At 42.0% G+C, this 16,041-nt stretch overlaps 2 protein-coding genes across 3 annotated transcripts in view; both read left to right on the top strand.

Moving 5' to 3' along the window:
- Positions 1-1,483: 1,483 nt before the first annotated feature.
- On the top strand, positions 1,484-4,088 carry RIPPLY2 (ripply transcriptional repressor 2). Its single transcript, XM_058835451.1, has 3 exons — positions 1,484-1,873; positions 2,011-2,075; positions 3,811-4,088. The coding sequence occupies exons 1-3, from the start codon at positions 1,574-1,576 to the stop codon at positions 3,974-3,976; spliced, it is 531 nt and encodes a 176-aa protein (XP_058691434.1). The 5' UTR covers positions 1,484-1,573; the 3' UTR covers positions 3,977-4,088.
- A 1,024-nt stretch (positions 4,089-5,112) lies between these two features.
- The window catches only part of LOC131577581 (cytochrome b5 reductase 4), a 33,925-nt gene continuing 22,996 nt past the window's right edge, over positions 5,113-16,041 (top strand). The window contains exons 1-4 of one of the 2 annotated variants that reach the window (XM_058835573.1): positions 5,113-5,259; positions 6,385-6,538; positions 9,314-9,414; positions 11,426-11,510. In XM_058835573.1, the coding sequence (XP_058691556.1) occupies positions 5,185-5,259; positions 6,385-6,538; positions 9,314-9,414; positions 11,426-11,510 (415 nt within the window). In that variant the 5' untranslated portion in view covers positions 5,113-5,184. Of the gene's footprint in view, positions 5,260-5,326; positions 5,732-6,384; positions 6,539-9,313; positions 9,415-11,425; positions 11,511-16,041 lie in introns of those variants that run through there. The other variant, XM_058835574.1, reaches the window with a different exon arrangement.

Genomic DNA, 16,041 nt, shown 5'->3' on the forward strand with positions numbered 1-16,041 from the left:
ACTGTAAGATGAACATGTATTATAGTTTGAGCTTTTTGTTCACTCTGATTTTGATTAATCTGATTCTAGGCGACAGTGAAAATGAGGCAAGGAAAACCCAAACAGACACAAATATTACATCCTACTAAACTGGACTTTTCATTGGAAAATACATTTTCCTTTATTAACTCTTAAAGTCATAATTATCAAATTTTCCAAGTGGCCAAAGGGCACAGATCTCCAAAACAACAGTATGTCCACTGGTGAAGCTGGACTGCATCACAACACGTACAAGCTTGAATGTGTGCACTCTTCCAACTATTTCTTGTTCAAAGTAAGTGGCTGTTTTCCTTCAGAAAGGCAAGTCAGTCTACATCTGGTTTTGACTTTAGGATGCGAAAGATCAACCTTATTACATTTCCCACACAGCTTCTAATATGTAACATTTTTTACAACTAGTCCTGCTGATACTATTTAGTGAAATGGATTGTGCTGAAGACGTTGTGGAAGAGGCACAAGTCTGTAGCCACTCTTTTTAGAGTAGCAGCCACTTGCAGCTACTCTTGGACAATGCTAAGGTAGACAAACTCCTTATGCCTCATACAAACTCAGGAAGGAAAAAATATTATTCCAAATAGTGCCTCAATTTTTGTGGTGCCTCAGTAATGTGGATTTTTAATGGAACAATAAATTACCTGGGGTTTAAGCCTGCCTTCAGCATCTAGGGCAGCTCCATCCCACCAACCCTCCTAGTCCTTATAGCTGATATTATTACTGTTTACTAGCTCTTATATAACTTGTTTCTGCCCTTCTCATATGCATCACTGATTGCAACCTCAGAAAGAAAAGGGAAAACAAGAATAATATATAAAAATAGAAACAAAAGGTAAACACCCTTGATACCGGGGAACATGGAAATTACATGAGCTCCGTATAAAACCTTGCACATGTAGTGACAGTATCCAGGCAGCAGAATGAAGTATTGGGACCACACGAAGAAAGAATTAAGGCAGGCACGTTTCCTCGATAAAAATACCCTACTAAACAAAGGTGTGTGTGTGTGTGTGTGTGCATGTATACGTATATAAGTACATAAAAAGTACCACCACCGTTGTCTGAGGAGGAACACGTCAGGAAGCGCACTGGGGCTGACGCGTTATTGAGTAAAGGACCCCTCCAAGGGTCGTCACGTTCCCCGCCATCCCTTTGTCCGTGCCTGCTGCCGCGGGGAGCGGCGGGCGCTGCCATCGGCGGGCGGGTCGCGGTGCCCACACGCCGTCACTCGCCGCTCCGGGGCAAAAACAAACGCGGCTGGAACAACAAAAGGCCGCGGTCGCGGCGGCCGGACCTCGCCGCCGGGGCGCAGAGCGGCCGGGCACGTCCCCGGTGCCTCCGCCTCCCGCTCCGTTCCCACAGGGCTGTCCCCGCCCGCCCCCCGGCAGCTGCCATGTGTCTGCTCGAGTGCGATTAACACCGACTCGCCAAATCCCCCCCACGCCCGCTTCCCCTCCCCGGGCCATTTGGGGCATGCACGCGCCCCGTGTTTACACGGCGGCGCCTTCGCGCGGAGCCTCGCTGTGGATGGCGCTGGCAGATGAGCCGGGGGAGGTGGGGGCTCCGCGCCGCGCAGCGCCCGCCGCCGGCTATAAAAGCCTTCGGGCCCGGGGGCGGCAGCGCCAGGAGAGCGGCTGCGAAACGGTGGAGGATGGAGGGCGACTGCCCCCGCCCGCTGTCGGCGGCGCTGCCCCCGCAGGGCTACTCGCCCCTCTCCTCCCGGTGCGGGGGACGGCCCGATCCGGCCCTGCCCTCGCCCCGCAGCCCCGCGCCCTTCTGGAGACCGTGGGTGCCCGCGCCGGGTGAGGCGGCCCGGCGGAGCGGCCCCGGCCCCGCAGCGGTGAGTGGGACGCGGCGTGGCGGAGCTCTGCCGCCCGCAGCGCCGCGCACACGGCTGGGGAGTCCCGGCGGGGCGGGGATGCTCGGGGAGGGCCCGGTGCCGTGCCGGCGGGCTGACCTGTGCTCTCTCCTCCGCAGCCTCACAGCCCCGGCGGGCTGGCGGGAGGCTCCCGAAAGCTGGCGCAGTACACGCACCCCGTCAGGTAAGTGACAGTCCCCGGCCGCCGCCAGGGACTTTCGGGGCACCAGGGGCCCGTGGCGCTGCGCGGCCACGAGGGAGTCCCTTGCTTGCCAGGGTAGTGTCTTAGCATTAGCTCTCCCGCCCCTTTTGTTGCCAGCCATATATTTATGCAGATAATTAAGTGCTTTGGGAGTGAATTGGCTTTTGAACTGACAGATCCTTGGGCAAATGATTACCAGGACTCGTGGATTTAACATATTTGAGTTGATGTGCCTCTGTGGTATGAGACATAAGACCTATTAGACAGTTATGTGGGTGTTTTTTGGTGGCGGTGGAGTTGGCGGAAGCACCTTGTTACTCATTCCTGTGCCCAGGACTAAAAAAGGCACGGAGGTGTAGTTCCTAGGCTGTGTTGCTGTGCAAATATCTAGCGCCCTCCCAGAGCAAAGAAGCAGGTGGAGACGTGGGAAAGAGCGGCAGGAAGAGAGGGTATGCACTGGCTAAGCCACCATTGCCGAGGAAAATACTTGTGTAACTACTACTTCAATGATAAAGGTAATAACAGTATCTGGACTGTCAGTTCTGAAAAGGAAATAAAGAAAATAACAACAGTTGAATTTGTATGAAAGTCAGTATTCAAAAATGCTGGTAGGTGTTTTATGCAAGATTACAAGATGCTTCAAATAATTGCACATGTAATTTTTACAGATAAGATGTGGTTTGCTTTCAAATCTAGACTCTGATCCTTCAAATACTGATGCACTCAGCAACTGTACAGGCAGACTTCTGTGTCTGCTCCAATGCTTAGGTTTGAGTGAATGCTGTTGCAGGGAACATTGGGAATGGAGACCTGTTACTAAGCCAATGTCAGTGACTTTGTGACACCAACGAAGCAGTGTTCTGTTAAAAAGTACCCTAAAAGGTATTTATTGTAATTTGTAGAAAGCCATCTAGTTGTTTCTTGATGCATTTCTATTTTAAACAATCTGTAGTCAGCATTTCATTATGTTGTAGTGTTCTAATCTCTTGGCTCTTGGGACTAACAATTTTCCTTCTAGCAATTTCAAAAATGGAAGCAAAAGAGAAAAGGAACTAGGAGTATATTAATTGCAATATATTATCATTAGCTGATAGCCCATGGTAATTGTGATCTTACCAGCCTATTTTGTTAATTTTTGGATACAACACAAAGACTGCTTTAAAATCAACATCTGTGGGACATCTTCCTTAAGGTGTCTGTTAATTGTTCTGGGAAAGACAGATGAAATATCAAGGCCTGATCACCTCTAGACCTCTATCATACCCTTGCATTTTAGAATGGTGTGAAACAAGTATCAACATCTTCCTAGGCTGGGGACCTTCAGTAAGAAAATTATTAATTTGATTCAAATGTATTTTTGATCCTGTTTGACAGCCATTATATTCCCTAGGAATAGTACCAGTAGGGGCAGTGCTACTTGGATCAGATCTCCAGGTAGTGCTGTTAATGAGGGACTGGAGTGGGAAGTTTCAGATGCAGGGTCTCGGGCTTTTGTAGTTTTGCTGCAAAACTAGCATTCTAAATGCATCTTTATCTCTTCAGATGAAAATAAGAATCCAGAGAATTTTTTTTCCTAATTAACTGTAGAAAGCAATTGAGCATGTAAGGAAAAGCTCTGTAGGATGTTTGTTTTAATAGAATTTAACTTTTTTTGCACGTCAGCCTCCACGTAAAGTATGTAATAACAATAAGAAAATCTATTATATACTTGTTTCAGACTATTTTGGCCCAAATCACGGTGCTATGATTACTTGTATCAGGAAGCTGAAGCACTTCTGAAAAACTTCCCGGTTCAGGCTACAATTTCCTTTTATGAAGACTCGGATAGTGAAGATGATGAAGATGAACTGGAACAAGATTCAAGAACAGAATCAGGTTGCTGACTGCAGGGAAGGCCAATGCCACTTATATGACTTAATTTAAACTTAATATAAATATGTATTATAGTATTTTTAAAGATAATTTATTTCTATGTAAGTTATTCTTAATAAAACTGAGATGTCTTGTAATTTTATCCTTTTTCCTGTTCCTGGTTTGAGAGGGGACGGTATGGATTATTATTTTTATATCTGAGGTCTTATAGTTTGTAGATCGTAAGTTGAACATCAGTTTTTGAAGCAGAGAACAGACACCTTTGAAGGGCTCTATGGTTATGTGACTTTGTCAAAGTCTGAGGACACAAGGAAAGTTTGTCATTGTGATTTAGTAGGCTCCATATGGCAGAGTATCAAGGAATCATTGGATTAAGTATTGCAGTTGTGTTGTGCCTGCTGTTACAGAGTTTCAAATATAGAGAAGAGAAACAATATAGCTGCTTTTGTAATGGAGAAGAGTCCAAATTCGAATCTAGTTCTTGTTGTATAGAAGAGTTTGCCTTGCGTCACTCGTGCTTTCATATATATGTGCTGTGTTGTTACACATAAGTGATAGTTTCATACTGCATTTGTAAAGTGGACATCAAGAAATAGAAAAAGGTCTAGTTGAGTTTTACAATAGTGAGCTTGGTTTTAATAATTGAAACAAAGTTTGGTACCAATCATTGTGAAGGCCAAAGCCTCTAAAAGAGCAACAAAACAAATCCAAAGCTTTAGGTTAAAGGGCAATGCCTCTGTCAGGTAGCGCCTGTGTACTTTGCTCCATCTGCCCTTGCCTGCGTGCTGTGTGTGCTGCTGCTCAGTGTGCCAGTACCAGCCAGGGACTGCTTGCCCCGTACCATGCGCTCCCAGCGGCCCTGCTGCAGGACGGAAGCGAGCCCTCACCCACAGCCTTCTCACACTTAACCTTCAGAGTGTGGCAGCGGTGTCTGCCACAACCTTCCATCCTAAGCACCTGGCGCTGGGACACCCTGGCGGAAAACCTAGCGCAGGGGCAGGCACTCCCCCTCGCACCGGGGGCCACAAGGCGGCGGCCGGGGTACGCAGCGCTCCCTGCCTCAGGAATGTCCGCTCCCGGGCGCTCTCCCCCGCGCCGGCCCCGAGCCGAAGCTGCGGGCCCTGCTGCCGGCCGAGCCGCGGCCCCGCCCGCCGCGGCGGAGCCTGCGCGCTGTGCCCCAGCGCTCCGCCGGGGCCCGGCTGCGGCCCGGCCCGGCACCATGCTGAACGTGACGCCGCCGGCCTTCCCCGCGCCCGGCTCCCAGCAGCGAGCGGCAGCGGGTGCCCGCAGCAAGGTAGGGGCGGCTCTGCCGCTGGCGGTCGCTTGGGGGGAGGTGAAGGGCGCTCCCGTTTTTCCCGCCGCGCCGGCGGCGGCGGCCTGGCCTGGCTTGGCCCCGCCCGGCCGAGCTGCGGTGGTTCCCGGCCGGTTCCCGGTCGGTCCCCAGCTGGGGCAGGGCTGCCACCGACCGTCCCCCTCCAGCGCCCGCCGAGGGGCCTCGGCAGGATCTCGGGCGAGGGGCTGGCTCGGCTGCGTCGCTGGAAAGCGCTTGGGACTTCCCGTTTGAGAGGGCGGCGGTGATAACGCTTCCGGCACCTCCTGCCCCGGCGGTTCTTCCTGTGCAGAGATGGAGGCTTTCACCTTGGAATTACTGCATGCAGCTTATGCTTTATCTGTTGGGTCTTCATCTTTGAAAGGGCTTTGAGAATACTTGTTGTCTAGAGACCTTGCTCGGAAAGCAGACTTGGAGTAAAGTCGAATTAAGCAGTGTGGGTGCTTTAGTTTATATATATATGCTTTCTTTTTTTTTGCTTCTGTTTTTCCTGTGGTTTTGTAAGACCGCAGTTCTTTAACCCTGTTTCCTGCTGTTGAAGTTTGGATCAAAAGGGTTTCTAGTGTGCTGGTGTTGAAAAGGACGGTGTTAGATACCCTGAAGATCTCGCTCTGCCTTTCAGGACAGGCAGGCCATGGCAATACTTCTCTAGAAAGACTTCTGTCTCAGCTTTCTCTGGATGAGGCTTCCAGTTGCTGTAGAGCTTGTAGTCTTTATGAATGCTGTGAAGGCAAAACTTGTCTTACCTGGCCATGATTTTTAAATCTCATTTCTTTATTGCTCATAGTTTTCTAGACCATATCTTAAATGATTTACTACCCCAGGCAGACTTAGTGTCTTCAGTTTGCTTTGGGAAGAGTCATCTGAATGTTTGTTTGAGTTCAGTAATTTCTGTGTCACTATCCAGAACATTCCCTTAAGCACCCTTACTACTGAGTAGGGCTCCCAGATATCAGTGAATAACATGAGTTAGGTTATTTCTCTTTTATTTTGTCTGAGCCCTCCTATGGAGCTCAGAAAAGTGTATTCTTCGAATGGCTTTTTCTTCCTTTAGAGTTTGAAGTTGTTTGTACTTTTGTTATTTTTCAGGTACCTTTAAAACCAGGAAGGAGTCTTATGGATTGGATTCGGCTGACTAAAAGCGGGAAGGACTTGACTGGTTTGAAGGGGAGGCTGATTGAAGTGACTGAAGATGAGCTCTCTAAACACAACAAAAAGGAGGACTGCTGGATATGTATAAGAGGTTGGTTGCTGTGATGTTTCTTTTGTATTTTTTTTACCTGGTTTCTCCTTTCTGTACTTAAAAAAGAAGCAACAAAACTCAAAAAAACAAGACTAAAAGCCATGCTCCAAGAGAAACTGTGTATCTCCTGTGTTTAGGCCAGGTGTAATCTTGACCTAATTTGCATAACTTCAAGTAATAGATTTTTTGTTACAATGATGTTCTTTGCTTTCAGGCCTTTCAAGATAAATCTTCCAAATGGGCATATTTTATACCAATTTTATAGCTGCCTATGAAAATAACAAACCAGAAGATTTTGGTTAATGCATCAAATAAAAAGGACATAGCAAGAAAATAGTAGTTGACATGTATACTCTTCAGTCTTGGACAGCTTATTAGTTTGAGCAGGTAACTATTTTTAAGGATTGCTTTAGAGCATCCGGAGACATGTAAATATTAAAAGTACTACTTAAACCTGGAGGATAGTCTTTAGGAAATAACTGAAAGCACAGATACTGGTTCATAAAACTTAGTAATGCAAATGACAGTTGCCACACAGAAGGAACTGTAATCTTTGTCTACAATGACAAGTACCTGTGCTAACTATGCAATTCTATTTCTTATTATTTTAATGAAATTTTAGCTCAGAAGTTGAATCATATGTTATTTAGCAATGTGTGAAGGTGGTCTGGAGCAATAGCTGTGGCTAGAAGAGTATATTCAGAGTTGCAAATGAAGTTCCTAATTGTCTTACAGAAAGGAGAAAACATTTGCTCTGCAATTTAATCATTTAGAGTCTTAACTACACTGATATCACTGTAAATTTGTTAGGAGGTAACACCAATTTCTGTGAAGATAGAATCACTTCTTCTGCAGAAATGTCCAATTAGCTACTCTGATCTTAATCTGTTAGTAATAACATAGACCTGGTAAGGAACAGCATTGATATTTAATAAAATGTCATGTCTGGACTTCAGCAAAAGAAAGTTAAGAATTTCTGTGTGAGGGTGATTGTATTATTGTTGGATGTTAAAGGGGATGAGAGTGAAAGTAAAGGTAAAATGTTATTCAGTACTGGCCTTTGAGCAAAATAATAGGATTGTTAATTCTCTGTGCTGCAGTTGCACGTGCTAATGATACTATAGCAGGATGAGAGCTAAAGAAAGCTTGTTTGCTATGGACATCTGTTCGTTCTTCACTCCAAAAAAGGAACATTTACTGCAGACAGAATTACTGCCTGCAAATGCTTCTGTTTTCTGTTTAATATCATCCTACCTTCACTGCATCTCTGAGGTTGGTTTTTACAAGAACTCCATCAGCTTGCCTCTCTATCTTTCCTTAAATTTTTCCAGGTCTGCCTTTTCTGTCTTCTCAGGTGACTAGTGAAAAAACCATCATAACTGAAAATCACAGTAGCCCTCATATGTGGACAGGTAGTAAAAGAATATAATTATGGAAAAGCTAAATTAGGTCTCTGCATTGGTAGTTAGACTGTGTCTCTAAAAGAAAGAGCAGAAGCCCATGAGAGCAATGTGAACTAACTTGGTTCAAAACCCCAGTGTAGTCAAAGAAAGCTGTCATATAGGACACAATTTATATATAAAGGGGGGTTCAGGGGAGTTAAAAATGAAGGCTATATGAATGATATTTCTTTTTCTAGCAAATTTGATGGTAAATTTGAGTAATATTCAGGAGGCCATGGCTATGCAGTTCTTAAAATTTATTGTGTGCAGTAATCATTGCTGCACACAAGATGGCACAATGAATACAGCCATCAGTAGAGCAGGTCAGTAAAGTGTGCAGAGATCCTTCCTTTGTTATTTACGGGGTCTTTGTTGTTGACTGGGATGGTTGTTCTTGCCAGCTAGGATTGCTCCAAGTATGTCTGCCCCAGGTTCAGTGCTGAATGCTTTTCTCTCCTTCTGAAGTAATTAATGGACACTTCCTAATGTCTTCAAAGCTTCTGAAAGCACTGCCACTGTTCCATTTTCGGTAGCTTCCTGTTTTGATGATGTTAAATATCTTCAAATACTTAGGTAGGTAGGGAGGCAAAATAATCATGTTAGCAGCAGTATGTCTCTAGTTAAATCTGTTTATAGCTGCATTCTTCAGGCTCCAATAACCCAGTTGCCTAGCAACAATAATTAGCCTTCATCATTTCAGACCTGTAAAGAAACATTGTTTTATCTCGCTGGAAGTGTAGAAACAATGCTGAGCCCTTTTACTGGGACAGATACAACCAGAGTTGTAAGCCATTAATGAGCACAAGCTATGTTAAATTTCTGACATTGCTGAATCTGAAGAATGGAAGTTTTGTTGCTGATGGTGACAGTTTTTCCTTGAGTGAGACAGTTTGTTCCTGTAGGCATTTCATTCCGTGATGGTGATGGGTGGTAGGGAAACAACAACAACACTTCAGGGATAACTTAATTGGAAGGGAAACTGAAAACAATTCTGTGCACTATCTGGTTCAATTTTGTCTCGTTTTAAACCTGCCTGTGGTACTTTTACCCTCTAGCTAGGTTACACCATGTTCAATTTCTAGGTTGAAGTCTTAAGCCAGGGCAAGTGGTGTGGCACTGTAGGATTGGCATCTCTGTGTATTAGGATACCTCTTGTGCTCTATACAATTGAGTGACTTCAGTTTCTGTTTTTGTGAAGTCATGCTGTTTGTTCCAATGATGCCTACGGTTTGCTAGTGCACTCTTTAATTTGTGCTAACCTTTCCATTATTTTTGGAGACAGGGGTGGTTGTAGAAATGCTGCTCATATGCTTTTATATTCGGTTTTCTTCAGGATTTGTATATAATGTGACGCCGTACATGGAGTACCATCCAGGTGGTGAGGATGAACTAATGAAAGCAGCAGGAACTGATGGTACAGATCTCTTTGATCAGGTGAGAACTTCTGGCAGCAAATGACACTTGCTCACCATACTTTGAAAAATGCATGTTTTGTGATTATTTTTAGGGCTTTTCAATGCAAATGGTGATTTGAACTTTTTCAATCCTAAGGAAAGGCAGCAGATCACTGCTTAAAATTACACGTGTTGGAAGAGACATGTCATTTAACCTTTGTATCAAAAGACACTAATGAAAATGTCACTTTATGGTGTTAGAATTATGCTTCAGTTAGACCTTTTTTTTTAGGAGAAATAGCGATAAAACTAGCAATAAAGCTACCGTCTTCTTAATAAATTGCTGCAATGGCTGCTGTTGAAGAGGCCTATTTTTCTAAGAGCTTTCACTTTTTGAAGAAAGCTTGTGGAATTCTTTTCTATTTACTTGGCAGCTCTATTATCAGAAAAAATGCTGGAGCTTCTATTAACTTTAACTGGTGAACAAATCACAAGATGACAGTTGGTCTCTTATTTGTTTACTATTTATTTAAATGTTTTGACAATACTCAGAAAATGAAGATTCTTTAGCATGCGTGTGCTTTCTGCAAGGGATCACAAGCTTGGTGCTGTAAAATGTGATTCACTGAGTTAGTATTTTTTAGAAACACATTCTGTGGATCTCCATTACTAGGTTTATCTGAGAAACTGGGAAAGAGCAGAAAAGAAATCTCCTCTGTTTCTGAAAGGAAATATGTTACCTCTTTACATGTTGTGCATCAGAGTATGTTATGCCTTCATCTGCAAAATATTTTTAACATTGTAAATAAAGATGGGTAATGTCTTAGCTTTGTAGAGTTTATCCTTGGTTAATCTTTCCACAAATGAAGTGTTGGTTTTAGGCATAATTCTTTGATTTCAAGAAATTTGTAGTATCAAGTATTCAGTTTCAAGTTGTGGCTTGCAATTATGTTGCTGGGTCATTCTATGATGTCCTTGAAAAAAGGAGTCTTGACATTGGGAGTATTTGGGGAAGCTCCTGTAGTTAAGTTCAGATATATGCTTGCAAGTTTTTAGTTTTTTATCATGGGAATGGAAGCAGGTTTAGAGCCTGAAAATATGTTTTTCACTTTTATTGTTTCTGGCTTATGACTTTGCTGTTACTGGAGGTGTTTGTTTTCCCCTCTGCTTTAGCCTTCTGTTTCTGTCAGATAGTGGTCTTTTTTTAAGAGCTTGGTAGATTGCTAGTGCTCCCCAAATTTCTAGAAAATTAACTGTCATTCATAATCCTTCATTTCTTTCTGTTACCTGTATATGAAGAAATTACGACTTGTTGATGGGATTCTTTGTCTCATCTCCTTAGCTAGTCCAGTTTAAAGTTTTTATTTTAAATCTAGATACCATTCAAATTTGTCATGCAACACTTTGTTTCCTTTTCTCTTCTTGTGATGTTATCCTGGATGCCCTATCAGAATTCGCTTTTCTGCCATCCATTTCCTCTTCAAGTTCTCCAGTTCTGGTCTGTAAAGCTACTGCTTTTTCTTCACTTTATTTTACTTTCTAAAATAGGGAATTTCCAAATGATTCAGTGATAGTAGGACAGAAGCAAACAGAAATACGCCAGCTTGGTAGGAGGTGTGTGTCTTAACTGTTATTCTTTGTTTGTTTCCTTCATCCCTTTTCCCTTCACTTGTCTAAACAAGACTAATAAACATTGTGGTAATGACAAGGTTTTTATTCTGTTAGTTGTGTAGCATGCGTCATAAAAATGCTGCTCTGAAATATATTCTGTAGCTCAAGGTTATGATGTTCAGATATTGCAAAGCATAAATGAGTAAATCAAACTATTGTTGCTTCTTTCATAATCCTATGGTTTCACTTAATGCCATGATTCTGTAATAGAAGTAAAAATAAGTACCGACTGATGTAATAGTGACTTCTAATGTGTTTAAAAAATAATCTGCTAAATGAATTATATTAGTCAATATACAAAAATGAACTTTTCTATTTCAGAGCATAGAACAACATAGTAAGAATTCCAAATTTTCTGAAAAAATATTTTGTTAATGTAGGTTCATCGCTGGGTCAATTATGAATCAATGCTGAAGGAATGTCTTGTTGGGAGAATGGCTGTCAAGCCTATTGCTGCTCCAAAAGGTGAGTTGTTTTAAGAATGAAATATTGTCTATTATACTTTATTAAAAAATTATCTGGAAATTGTAAGAAATTGTAAATCACCTCATATTTATGAGGAGGGTCTCTATTCTTGCATAGAGTTGAAGGCTTTTGTATATATTAATTTTTTTACAGCAGATACCTGACGATGAAACTGTTGTATAGTTGAAGACTTGTTATGTACTGCTATATTTCTTCTTTTCAGTCATTAGAAAACAGCTGTGCATGTGTGTTACGTGTCTGTATGTATAGAAAAGACCTTTTACTTCCCTGCCATCCCTCTTTTTTCTTCTGAACCCTGAGGAAAAACTGTCATAGGGCAGCTCTCATCTTGAAATAAAAGTCAGTATTTTCAATCTGGTGATTTCAGCACCTTACATGCATCTGGCATGTTGCTTACATATTGAGATCTTTGAATACACTTCATGAGCTTCATGAGAGTTTCTCTTTCCAGAACACTTTATTGTATCCTTTAGTTTGAATTTACCTTGAGAAAATTTTGCTGATACAACAGACTCCTCTGAGCCAGGAGAGCAAAAAATGAGGTATAGTCTTAGAATGCAGGTGATGGTTTCCAGAAACTTTGATCTTCGGTCTGTTCTTTTGTTTGTAGGCCACAGCCAAAATTTCCTATACCTGGGAAGCAGACACTGTTACTCAGTACTGACCCTTAGCAAAACTGCAGTGAAAACATGAAAGAATTAATTATTACAACTATTTTTCTCCAATTCTGTGGCATACTTCAGTTCACAATTTTAGCTATCTTGTAGCTCTTCAGCTCCTGAAGAAGTGCGCTGCGTCCTTCCTTAATACTTAGATTACATCATCTTAACAGTTAGGTTGAGTTTGGTCTTTGTGTGAAGTAGTATAGTATTTTATGTCTCCATGATGCTAGGTGTAATTTCCCTTTCCTTGCCTCCTTTGGGCTCAATTCTCTGTAGATACAACTTTTCTCTAGTCTCTCAGCCTCCTTTGGGCTCAATTCTCTGTGGATACAACTTTTCTCTAGTCTCTCAGCCTCCTTTGGGCTGAATTCTTCTGGGATCCTCCCTCGTGGGGAGTTCCACTTATCTCAGTCTTTATGATTTGAAGAAAACTCCTGAGCTTGTTAGAATCTTGTTTCTCGTGTTTATTGAAGGATCCTTACAAAACTTAACAGGTCTCTCCAGGCTGGTTACAAGGTTAATCTTTGCAATTTGGCACATTTCTTTCTTCGGATGGTACAAACAAGGCCTTGTGGCACACTTCGTGTCTGATGCACAAAATGGCCCCGAACTACGCAGTTCTTTTATCTTTATACCTATTTTTACCCCATTAACAATAGACATGTATATTATTTTTCTTAATGACCCAATGACCCATCACCTCTGTGATGCACTGCGGCATTTTCTATCCAATCACTTACTATTACCCAAAAACCTCTAGGAGAAGAACATGAAGAAGAAAGAAGAAGGGACAAGGGACAACACCCTAAATCCTCCATATTGTCTCCTCTTCTCTAAACTACTTTTTCACCCAGTGATTTAAGAAATTTTCTAATCTACACACCTACCTTTCTTATCTAACTTTAGCATTTGTTTTCATGTATCACTATGAAAACATGCTCATGAATTTCATATTATATGAAATTCAGTGTTTTCTTGAATCTTAGAATTAAATATTAAAAACAAGGGCACACAGTCTGTATCTCAGACTCCAACACTAGGTAGCTAATTCCAGTGTGGAACTTTTAAGGTAAATGCTGCAAAGTATGGAGAAACCTCAGCAGCATAGTTGCCTCACTGAGTTGAGGCATTACAGAGATGTTACTGCTACTTTGTCAACTGAGTTAGAAATTTAAAAGTTAATATGAATTTTGTTGATTTTATTAATGTAACTTTTTTGCAACTGGAAGGAATTCTTGTGACAGCCAGTCAGTAAAATATAGATACATCTTCACTCCTTTTGGATCTGGCAGTCCATTTTCTGCTGTTCCTTTTTTGTGCTTAGTTTGTTAATAGGACTGTCCATTTTGCTGTAGTAAAATTTGCAGGATAAAGTTTGTCAACTATATAAAACTAGTTCTGTTGTGTGTGTCACTTTTAGCCATTTCAGACTTGAAAAAATGTAATTTTGTTAATAAAGGATCAAATTGATAACAGAACTACAGATTCATTTAGGTTGGAGAAGACCTCCAAGATCGAATCCATCCTTTGAACAGCCACCACCTTGTCATCTAGACCATGGACTGAGTGTCATGTCCAGTTATTTCTTGAACACTTCCAGGGATGGCGACTCTACCACCTTCCTGGGCAGCCTGGTACAATACTTGACAGTCCTTTCAGGGAAGTTCTTCCTGATCTCCAACCAGAACCTCCCCTGGTGCAGCCAAGAGGTCACCCCCATCTGGCTATACCCTCCTTTCAGGGAGTTGTAGAGAGCAGTAAGGGCCCCTTCAGCTTCCTCTTCTCCAGGATAAACACCCCCAGCTCCCTCAGCCACTCCTCACAGGATTTACCCTCTAGACTGTTCACCAGCTTTCTGGCCCTTCTCTGGAGCACTCCAGCATGGGACTTGCTGAAATCCTTCACTGTAATATTCTCAAGGTTTATTTCAGTTCCCAGGAGGGAACTGAATATATCCTCCTCCTTTGAATTGTCAAAAAGTTCTTGATGTACTTCACTATTATCCAGCAGTAATTCTAGTAATTCTAGTCTTTTATCTAGAAGGCCATATTCTGCAAAGTTTTCATTTCAGAATAGAAGAATAAATTACTAAATTAAGGTGCATGTTTTTGAATAGAGGATTAAATTTTCCCTATAAGTATAGAGGGAAGACAGGACTTCAAATTGTGGATTACATTGCTTTCTTTTTGTGACAGAGAGTGAGTGTTCAGTAGTAGGACAAACATTGGTACTTGCTATTTGGTGCAGTCTTGGTACAGAGCAAGGAAGGCAGATGTAGGTTTGTTGGGGCATTGCTGGAAGATTTGTGGTTGTTTAGCTTAGAGTTGTTTTTCTCCTGTGTTTTGGTGGTTTCTTGGGGGATGGTGCAATTTGCTTACTGAACTGCTTAAAGAAACTGAATTGGTTCTTGCACACTGTAGGTTGGTTTTTTTTCTGAGAAAGAAGAGTCTGTTGAAAATGTTGGCAATAGTGTTTTGTCAACTTGTATTTTGAGAATGCTGCCTCACGCTTTAGTAGTGACTAAGAAGAAATTCTGAAGTGTCCTGTCTTGATTACAGTGGATCTTTGCACTGAAACATGTAGGGTTTGTATTTGCTCAGAAGGCCAGTGCAGTACTCATGTATGTAAGAGGTGATTTCAGAATCTCCCTCAGCAAACCTGTATAGCATGAAACTGCTTGCTGTCCATTCAGGGTGCTCAGCTGTAAACATTAGCACATTCTGAAGAGTTTTAATAATGCTGATGTTTCCAGAGACACTTGTTAGTGTATATAGTAACATAGTCCCTGTGTTACTTTAGTGGTTACTTGGGAGTCAGAATGCATATTGTATTATTGTTAATTCAACAAGATTGGACTTAGAACTGTGATGTCACCCAAGGAAGAGAGGCAGGGTTCTGCCTTCACTGTGTCTCACATGGTCCTTAAAATTGCAGTGCTGATTTCTGTGTGGTGTGTTAAACTGTAGTGAAATGAGAGTAGACTTCTAAATACAAAAAATTATCTTTCATTAGATAGAAGTTTTTGTGAATACCTTGCCCATCCTGGTGTATAGTAGAATATGCAGATAAATGTTGCCTCAACCAAAAATTTGTGGAGTATTTTCTTTTTACCTCAACTGAAAATATGTGGCACAACATGAAAGCCTCTGATGAAGGTTGTTCTTGAAGAGCTCTCAAGTAATTTTGCAATACTGTATGGTAGGTGCTTTGCTCTAGGAGCCTTCCTTAGCTTGTGTCTAGCATTTTTCCTCTAACACTGGCTGGTGTGATGCAGAGCACTGGGGAGGATATGGAAAAACAGGGAAGAAAAATTCCCATTTTGGTTTTCATAAAAGGGTGCAGGAATAACAGATTTATTTTTCCTACCTTGTGGGAAACAGTAAAGGTAAGAAGAAGCCCAAACTTGGCTCCCATTAGAGAGAATCTAAATTGGATCTTTCATATTGGGACATTCTGAGATGTGCAATGTAGAGAAGGGCAGAAATGGGGCCAGGTATATCCAGAAGTCTGCTTTCCCCACAGATTCATTGTGAACAGAAGGACATGAGGCTGAGCACCTTAAAAATGAATTGACACCTGGTCTTTTTTTTTTTTTTTTTTTTTCCCCTTCCTGCTAGAGTTGGTTGGCTTGGAATAGTTGTAGCATACAGTAGAATTAATGAAAAACTCAGATAATAACTTTAAAATAAAATCATTTGGCAGTGGGAGCTTATAGGAAGATTTTCTTTTTTTCTGTGCTCCTGACAAGGATTTGGTTTAGATTTCTAAGGATTGGGTTGGTCAGATTTGCAGTCCACTGTGTCATGTCATGTCATGAGACAAGTGTCATTGGAATTCTTAACAGATTC

The sequence above is a fragment of the Poecile atricapillus genome, chromosome 3 (assembly GCF_030490865.1).
Source record: "Poecile atricapillus isolate bPoeAtr1 chromosome 3, bPoeAtr1.hap1, whole genome shotgun sequence".
Lineage (NCBI taxonomy): Eukaryota > Metazoa > Chordata > Aves > Passeriformes > Paridae > Poecile > Poecile atricapillus.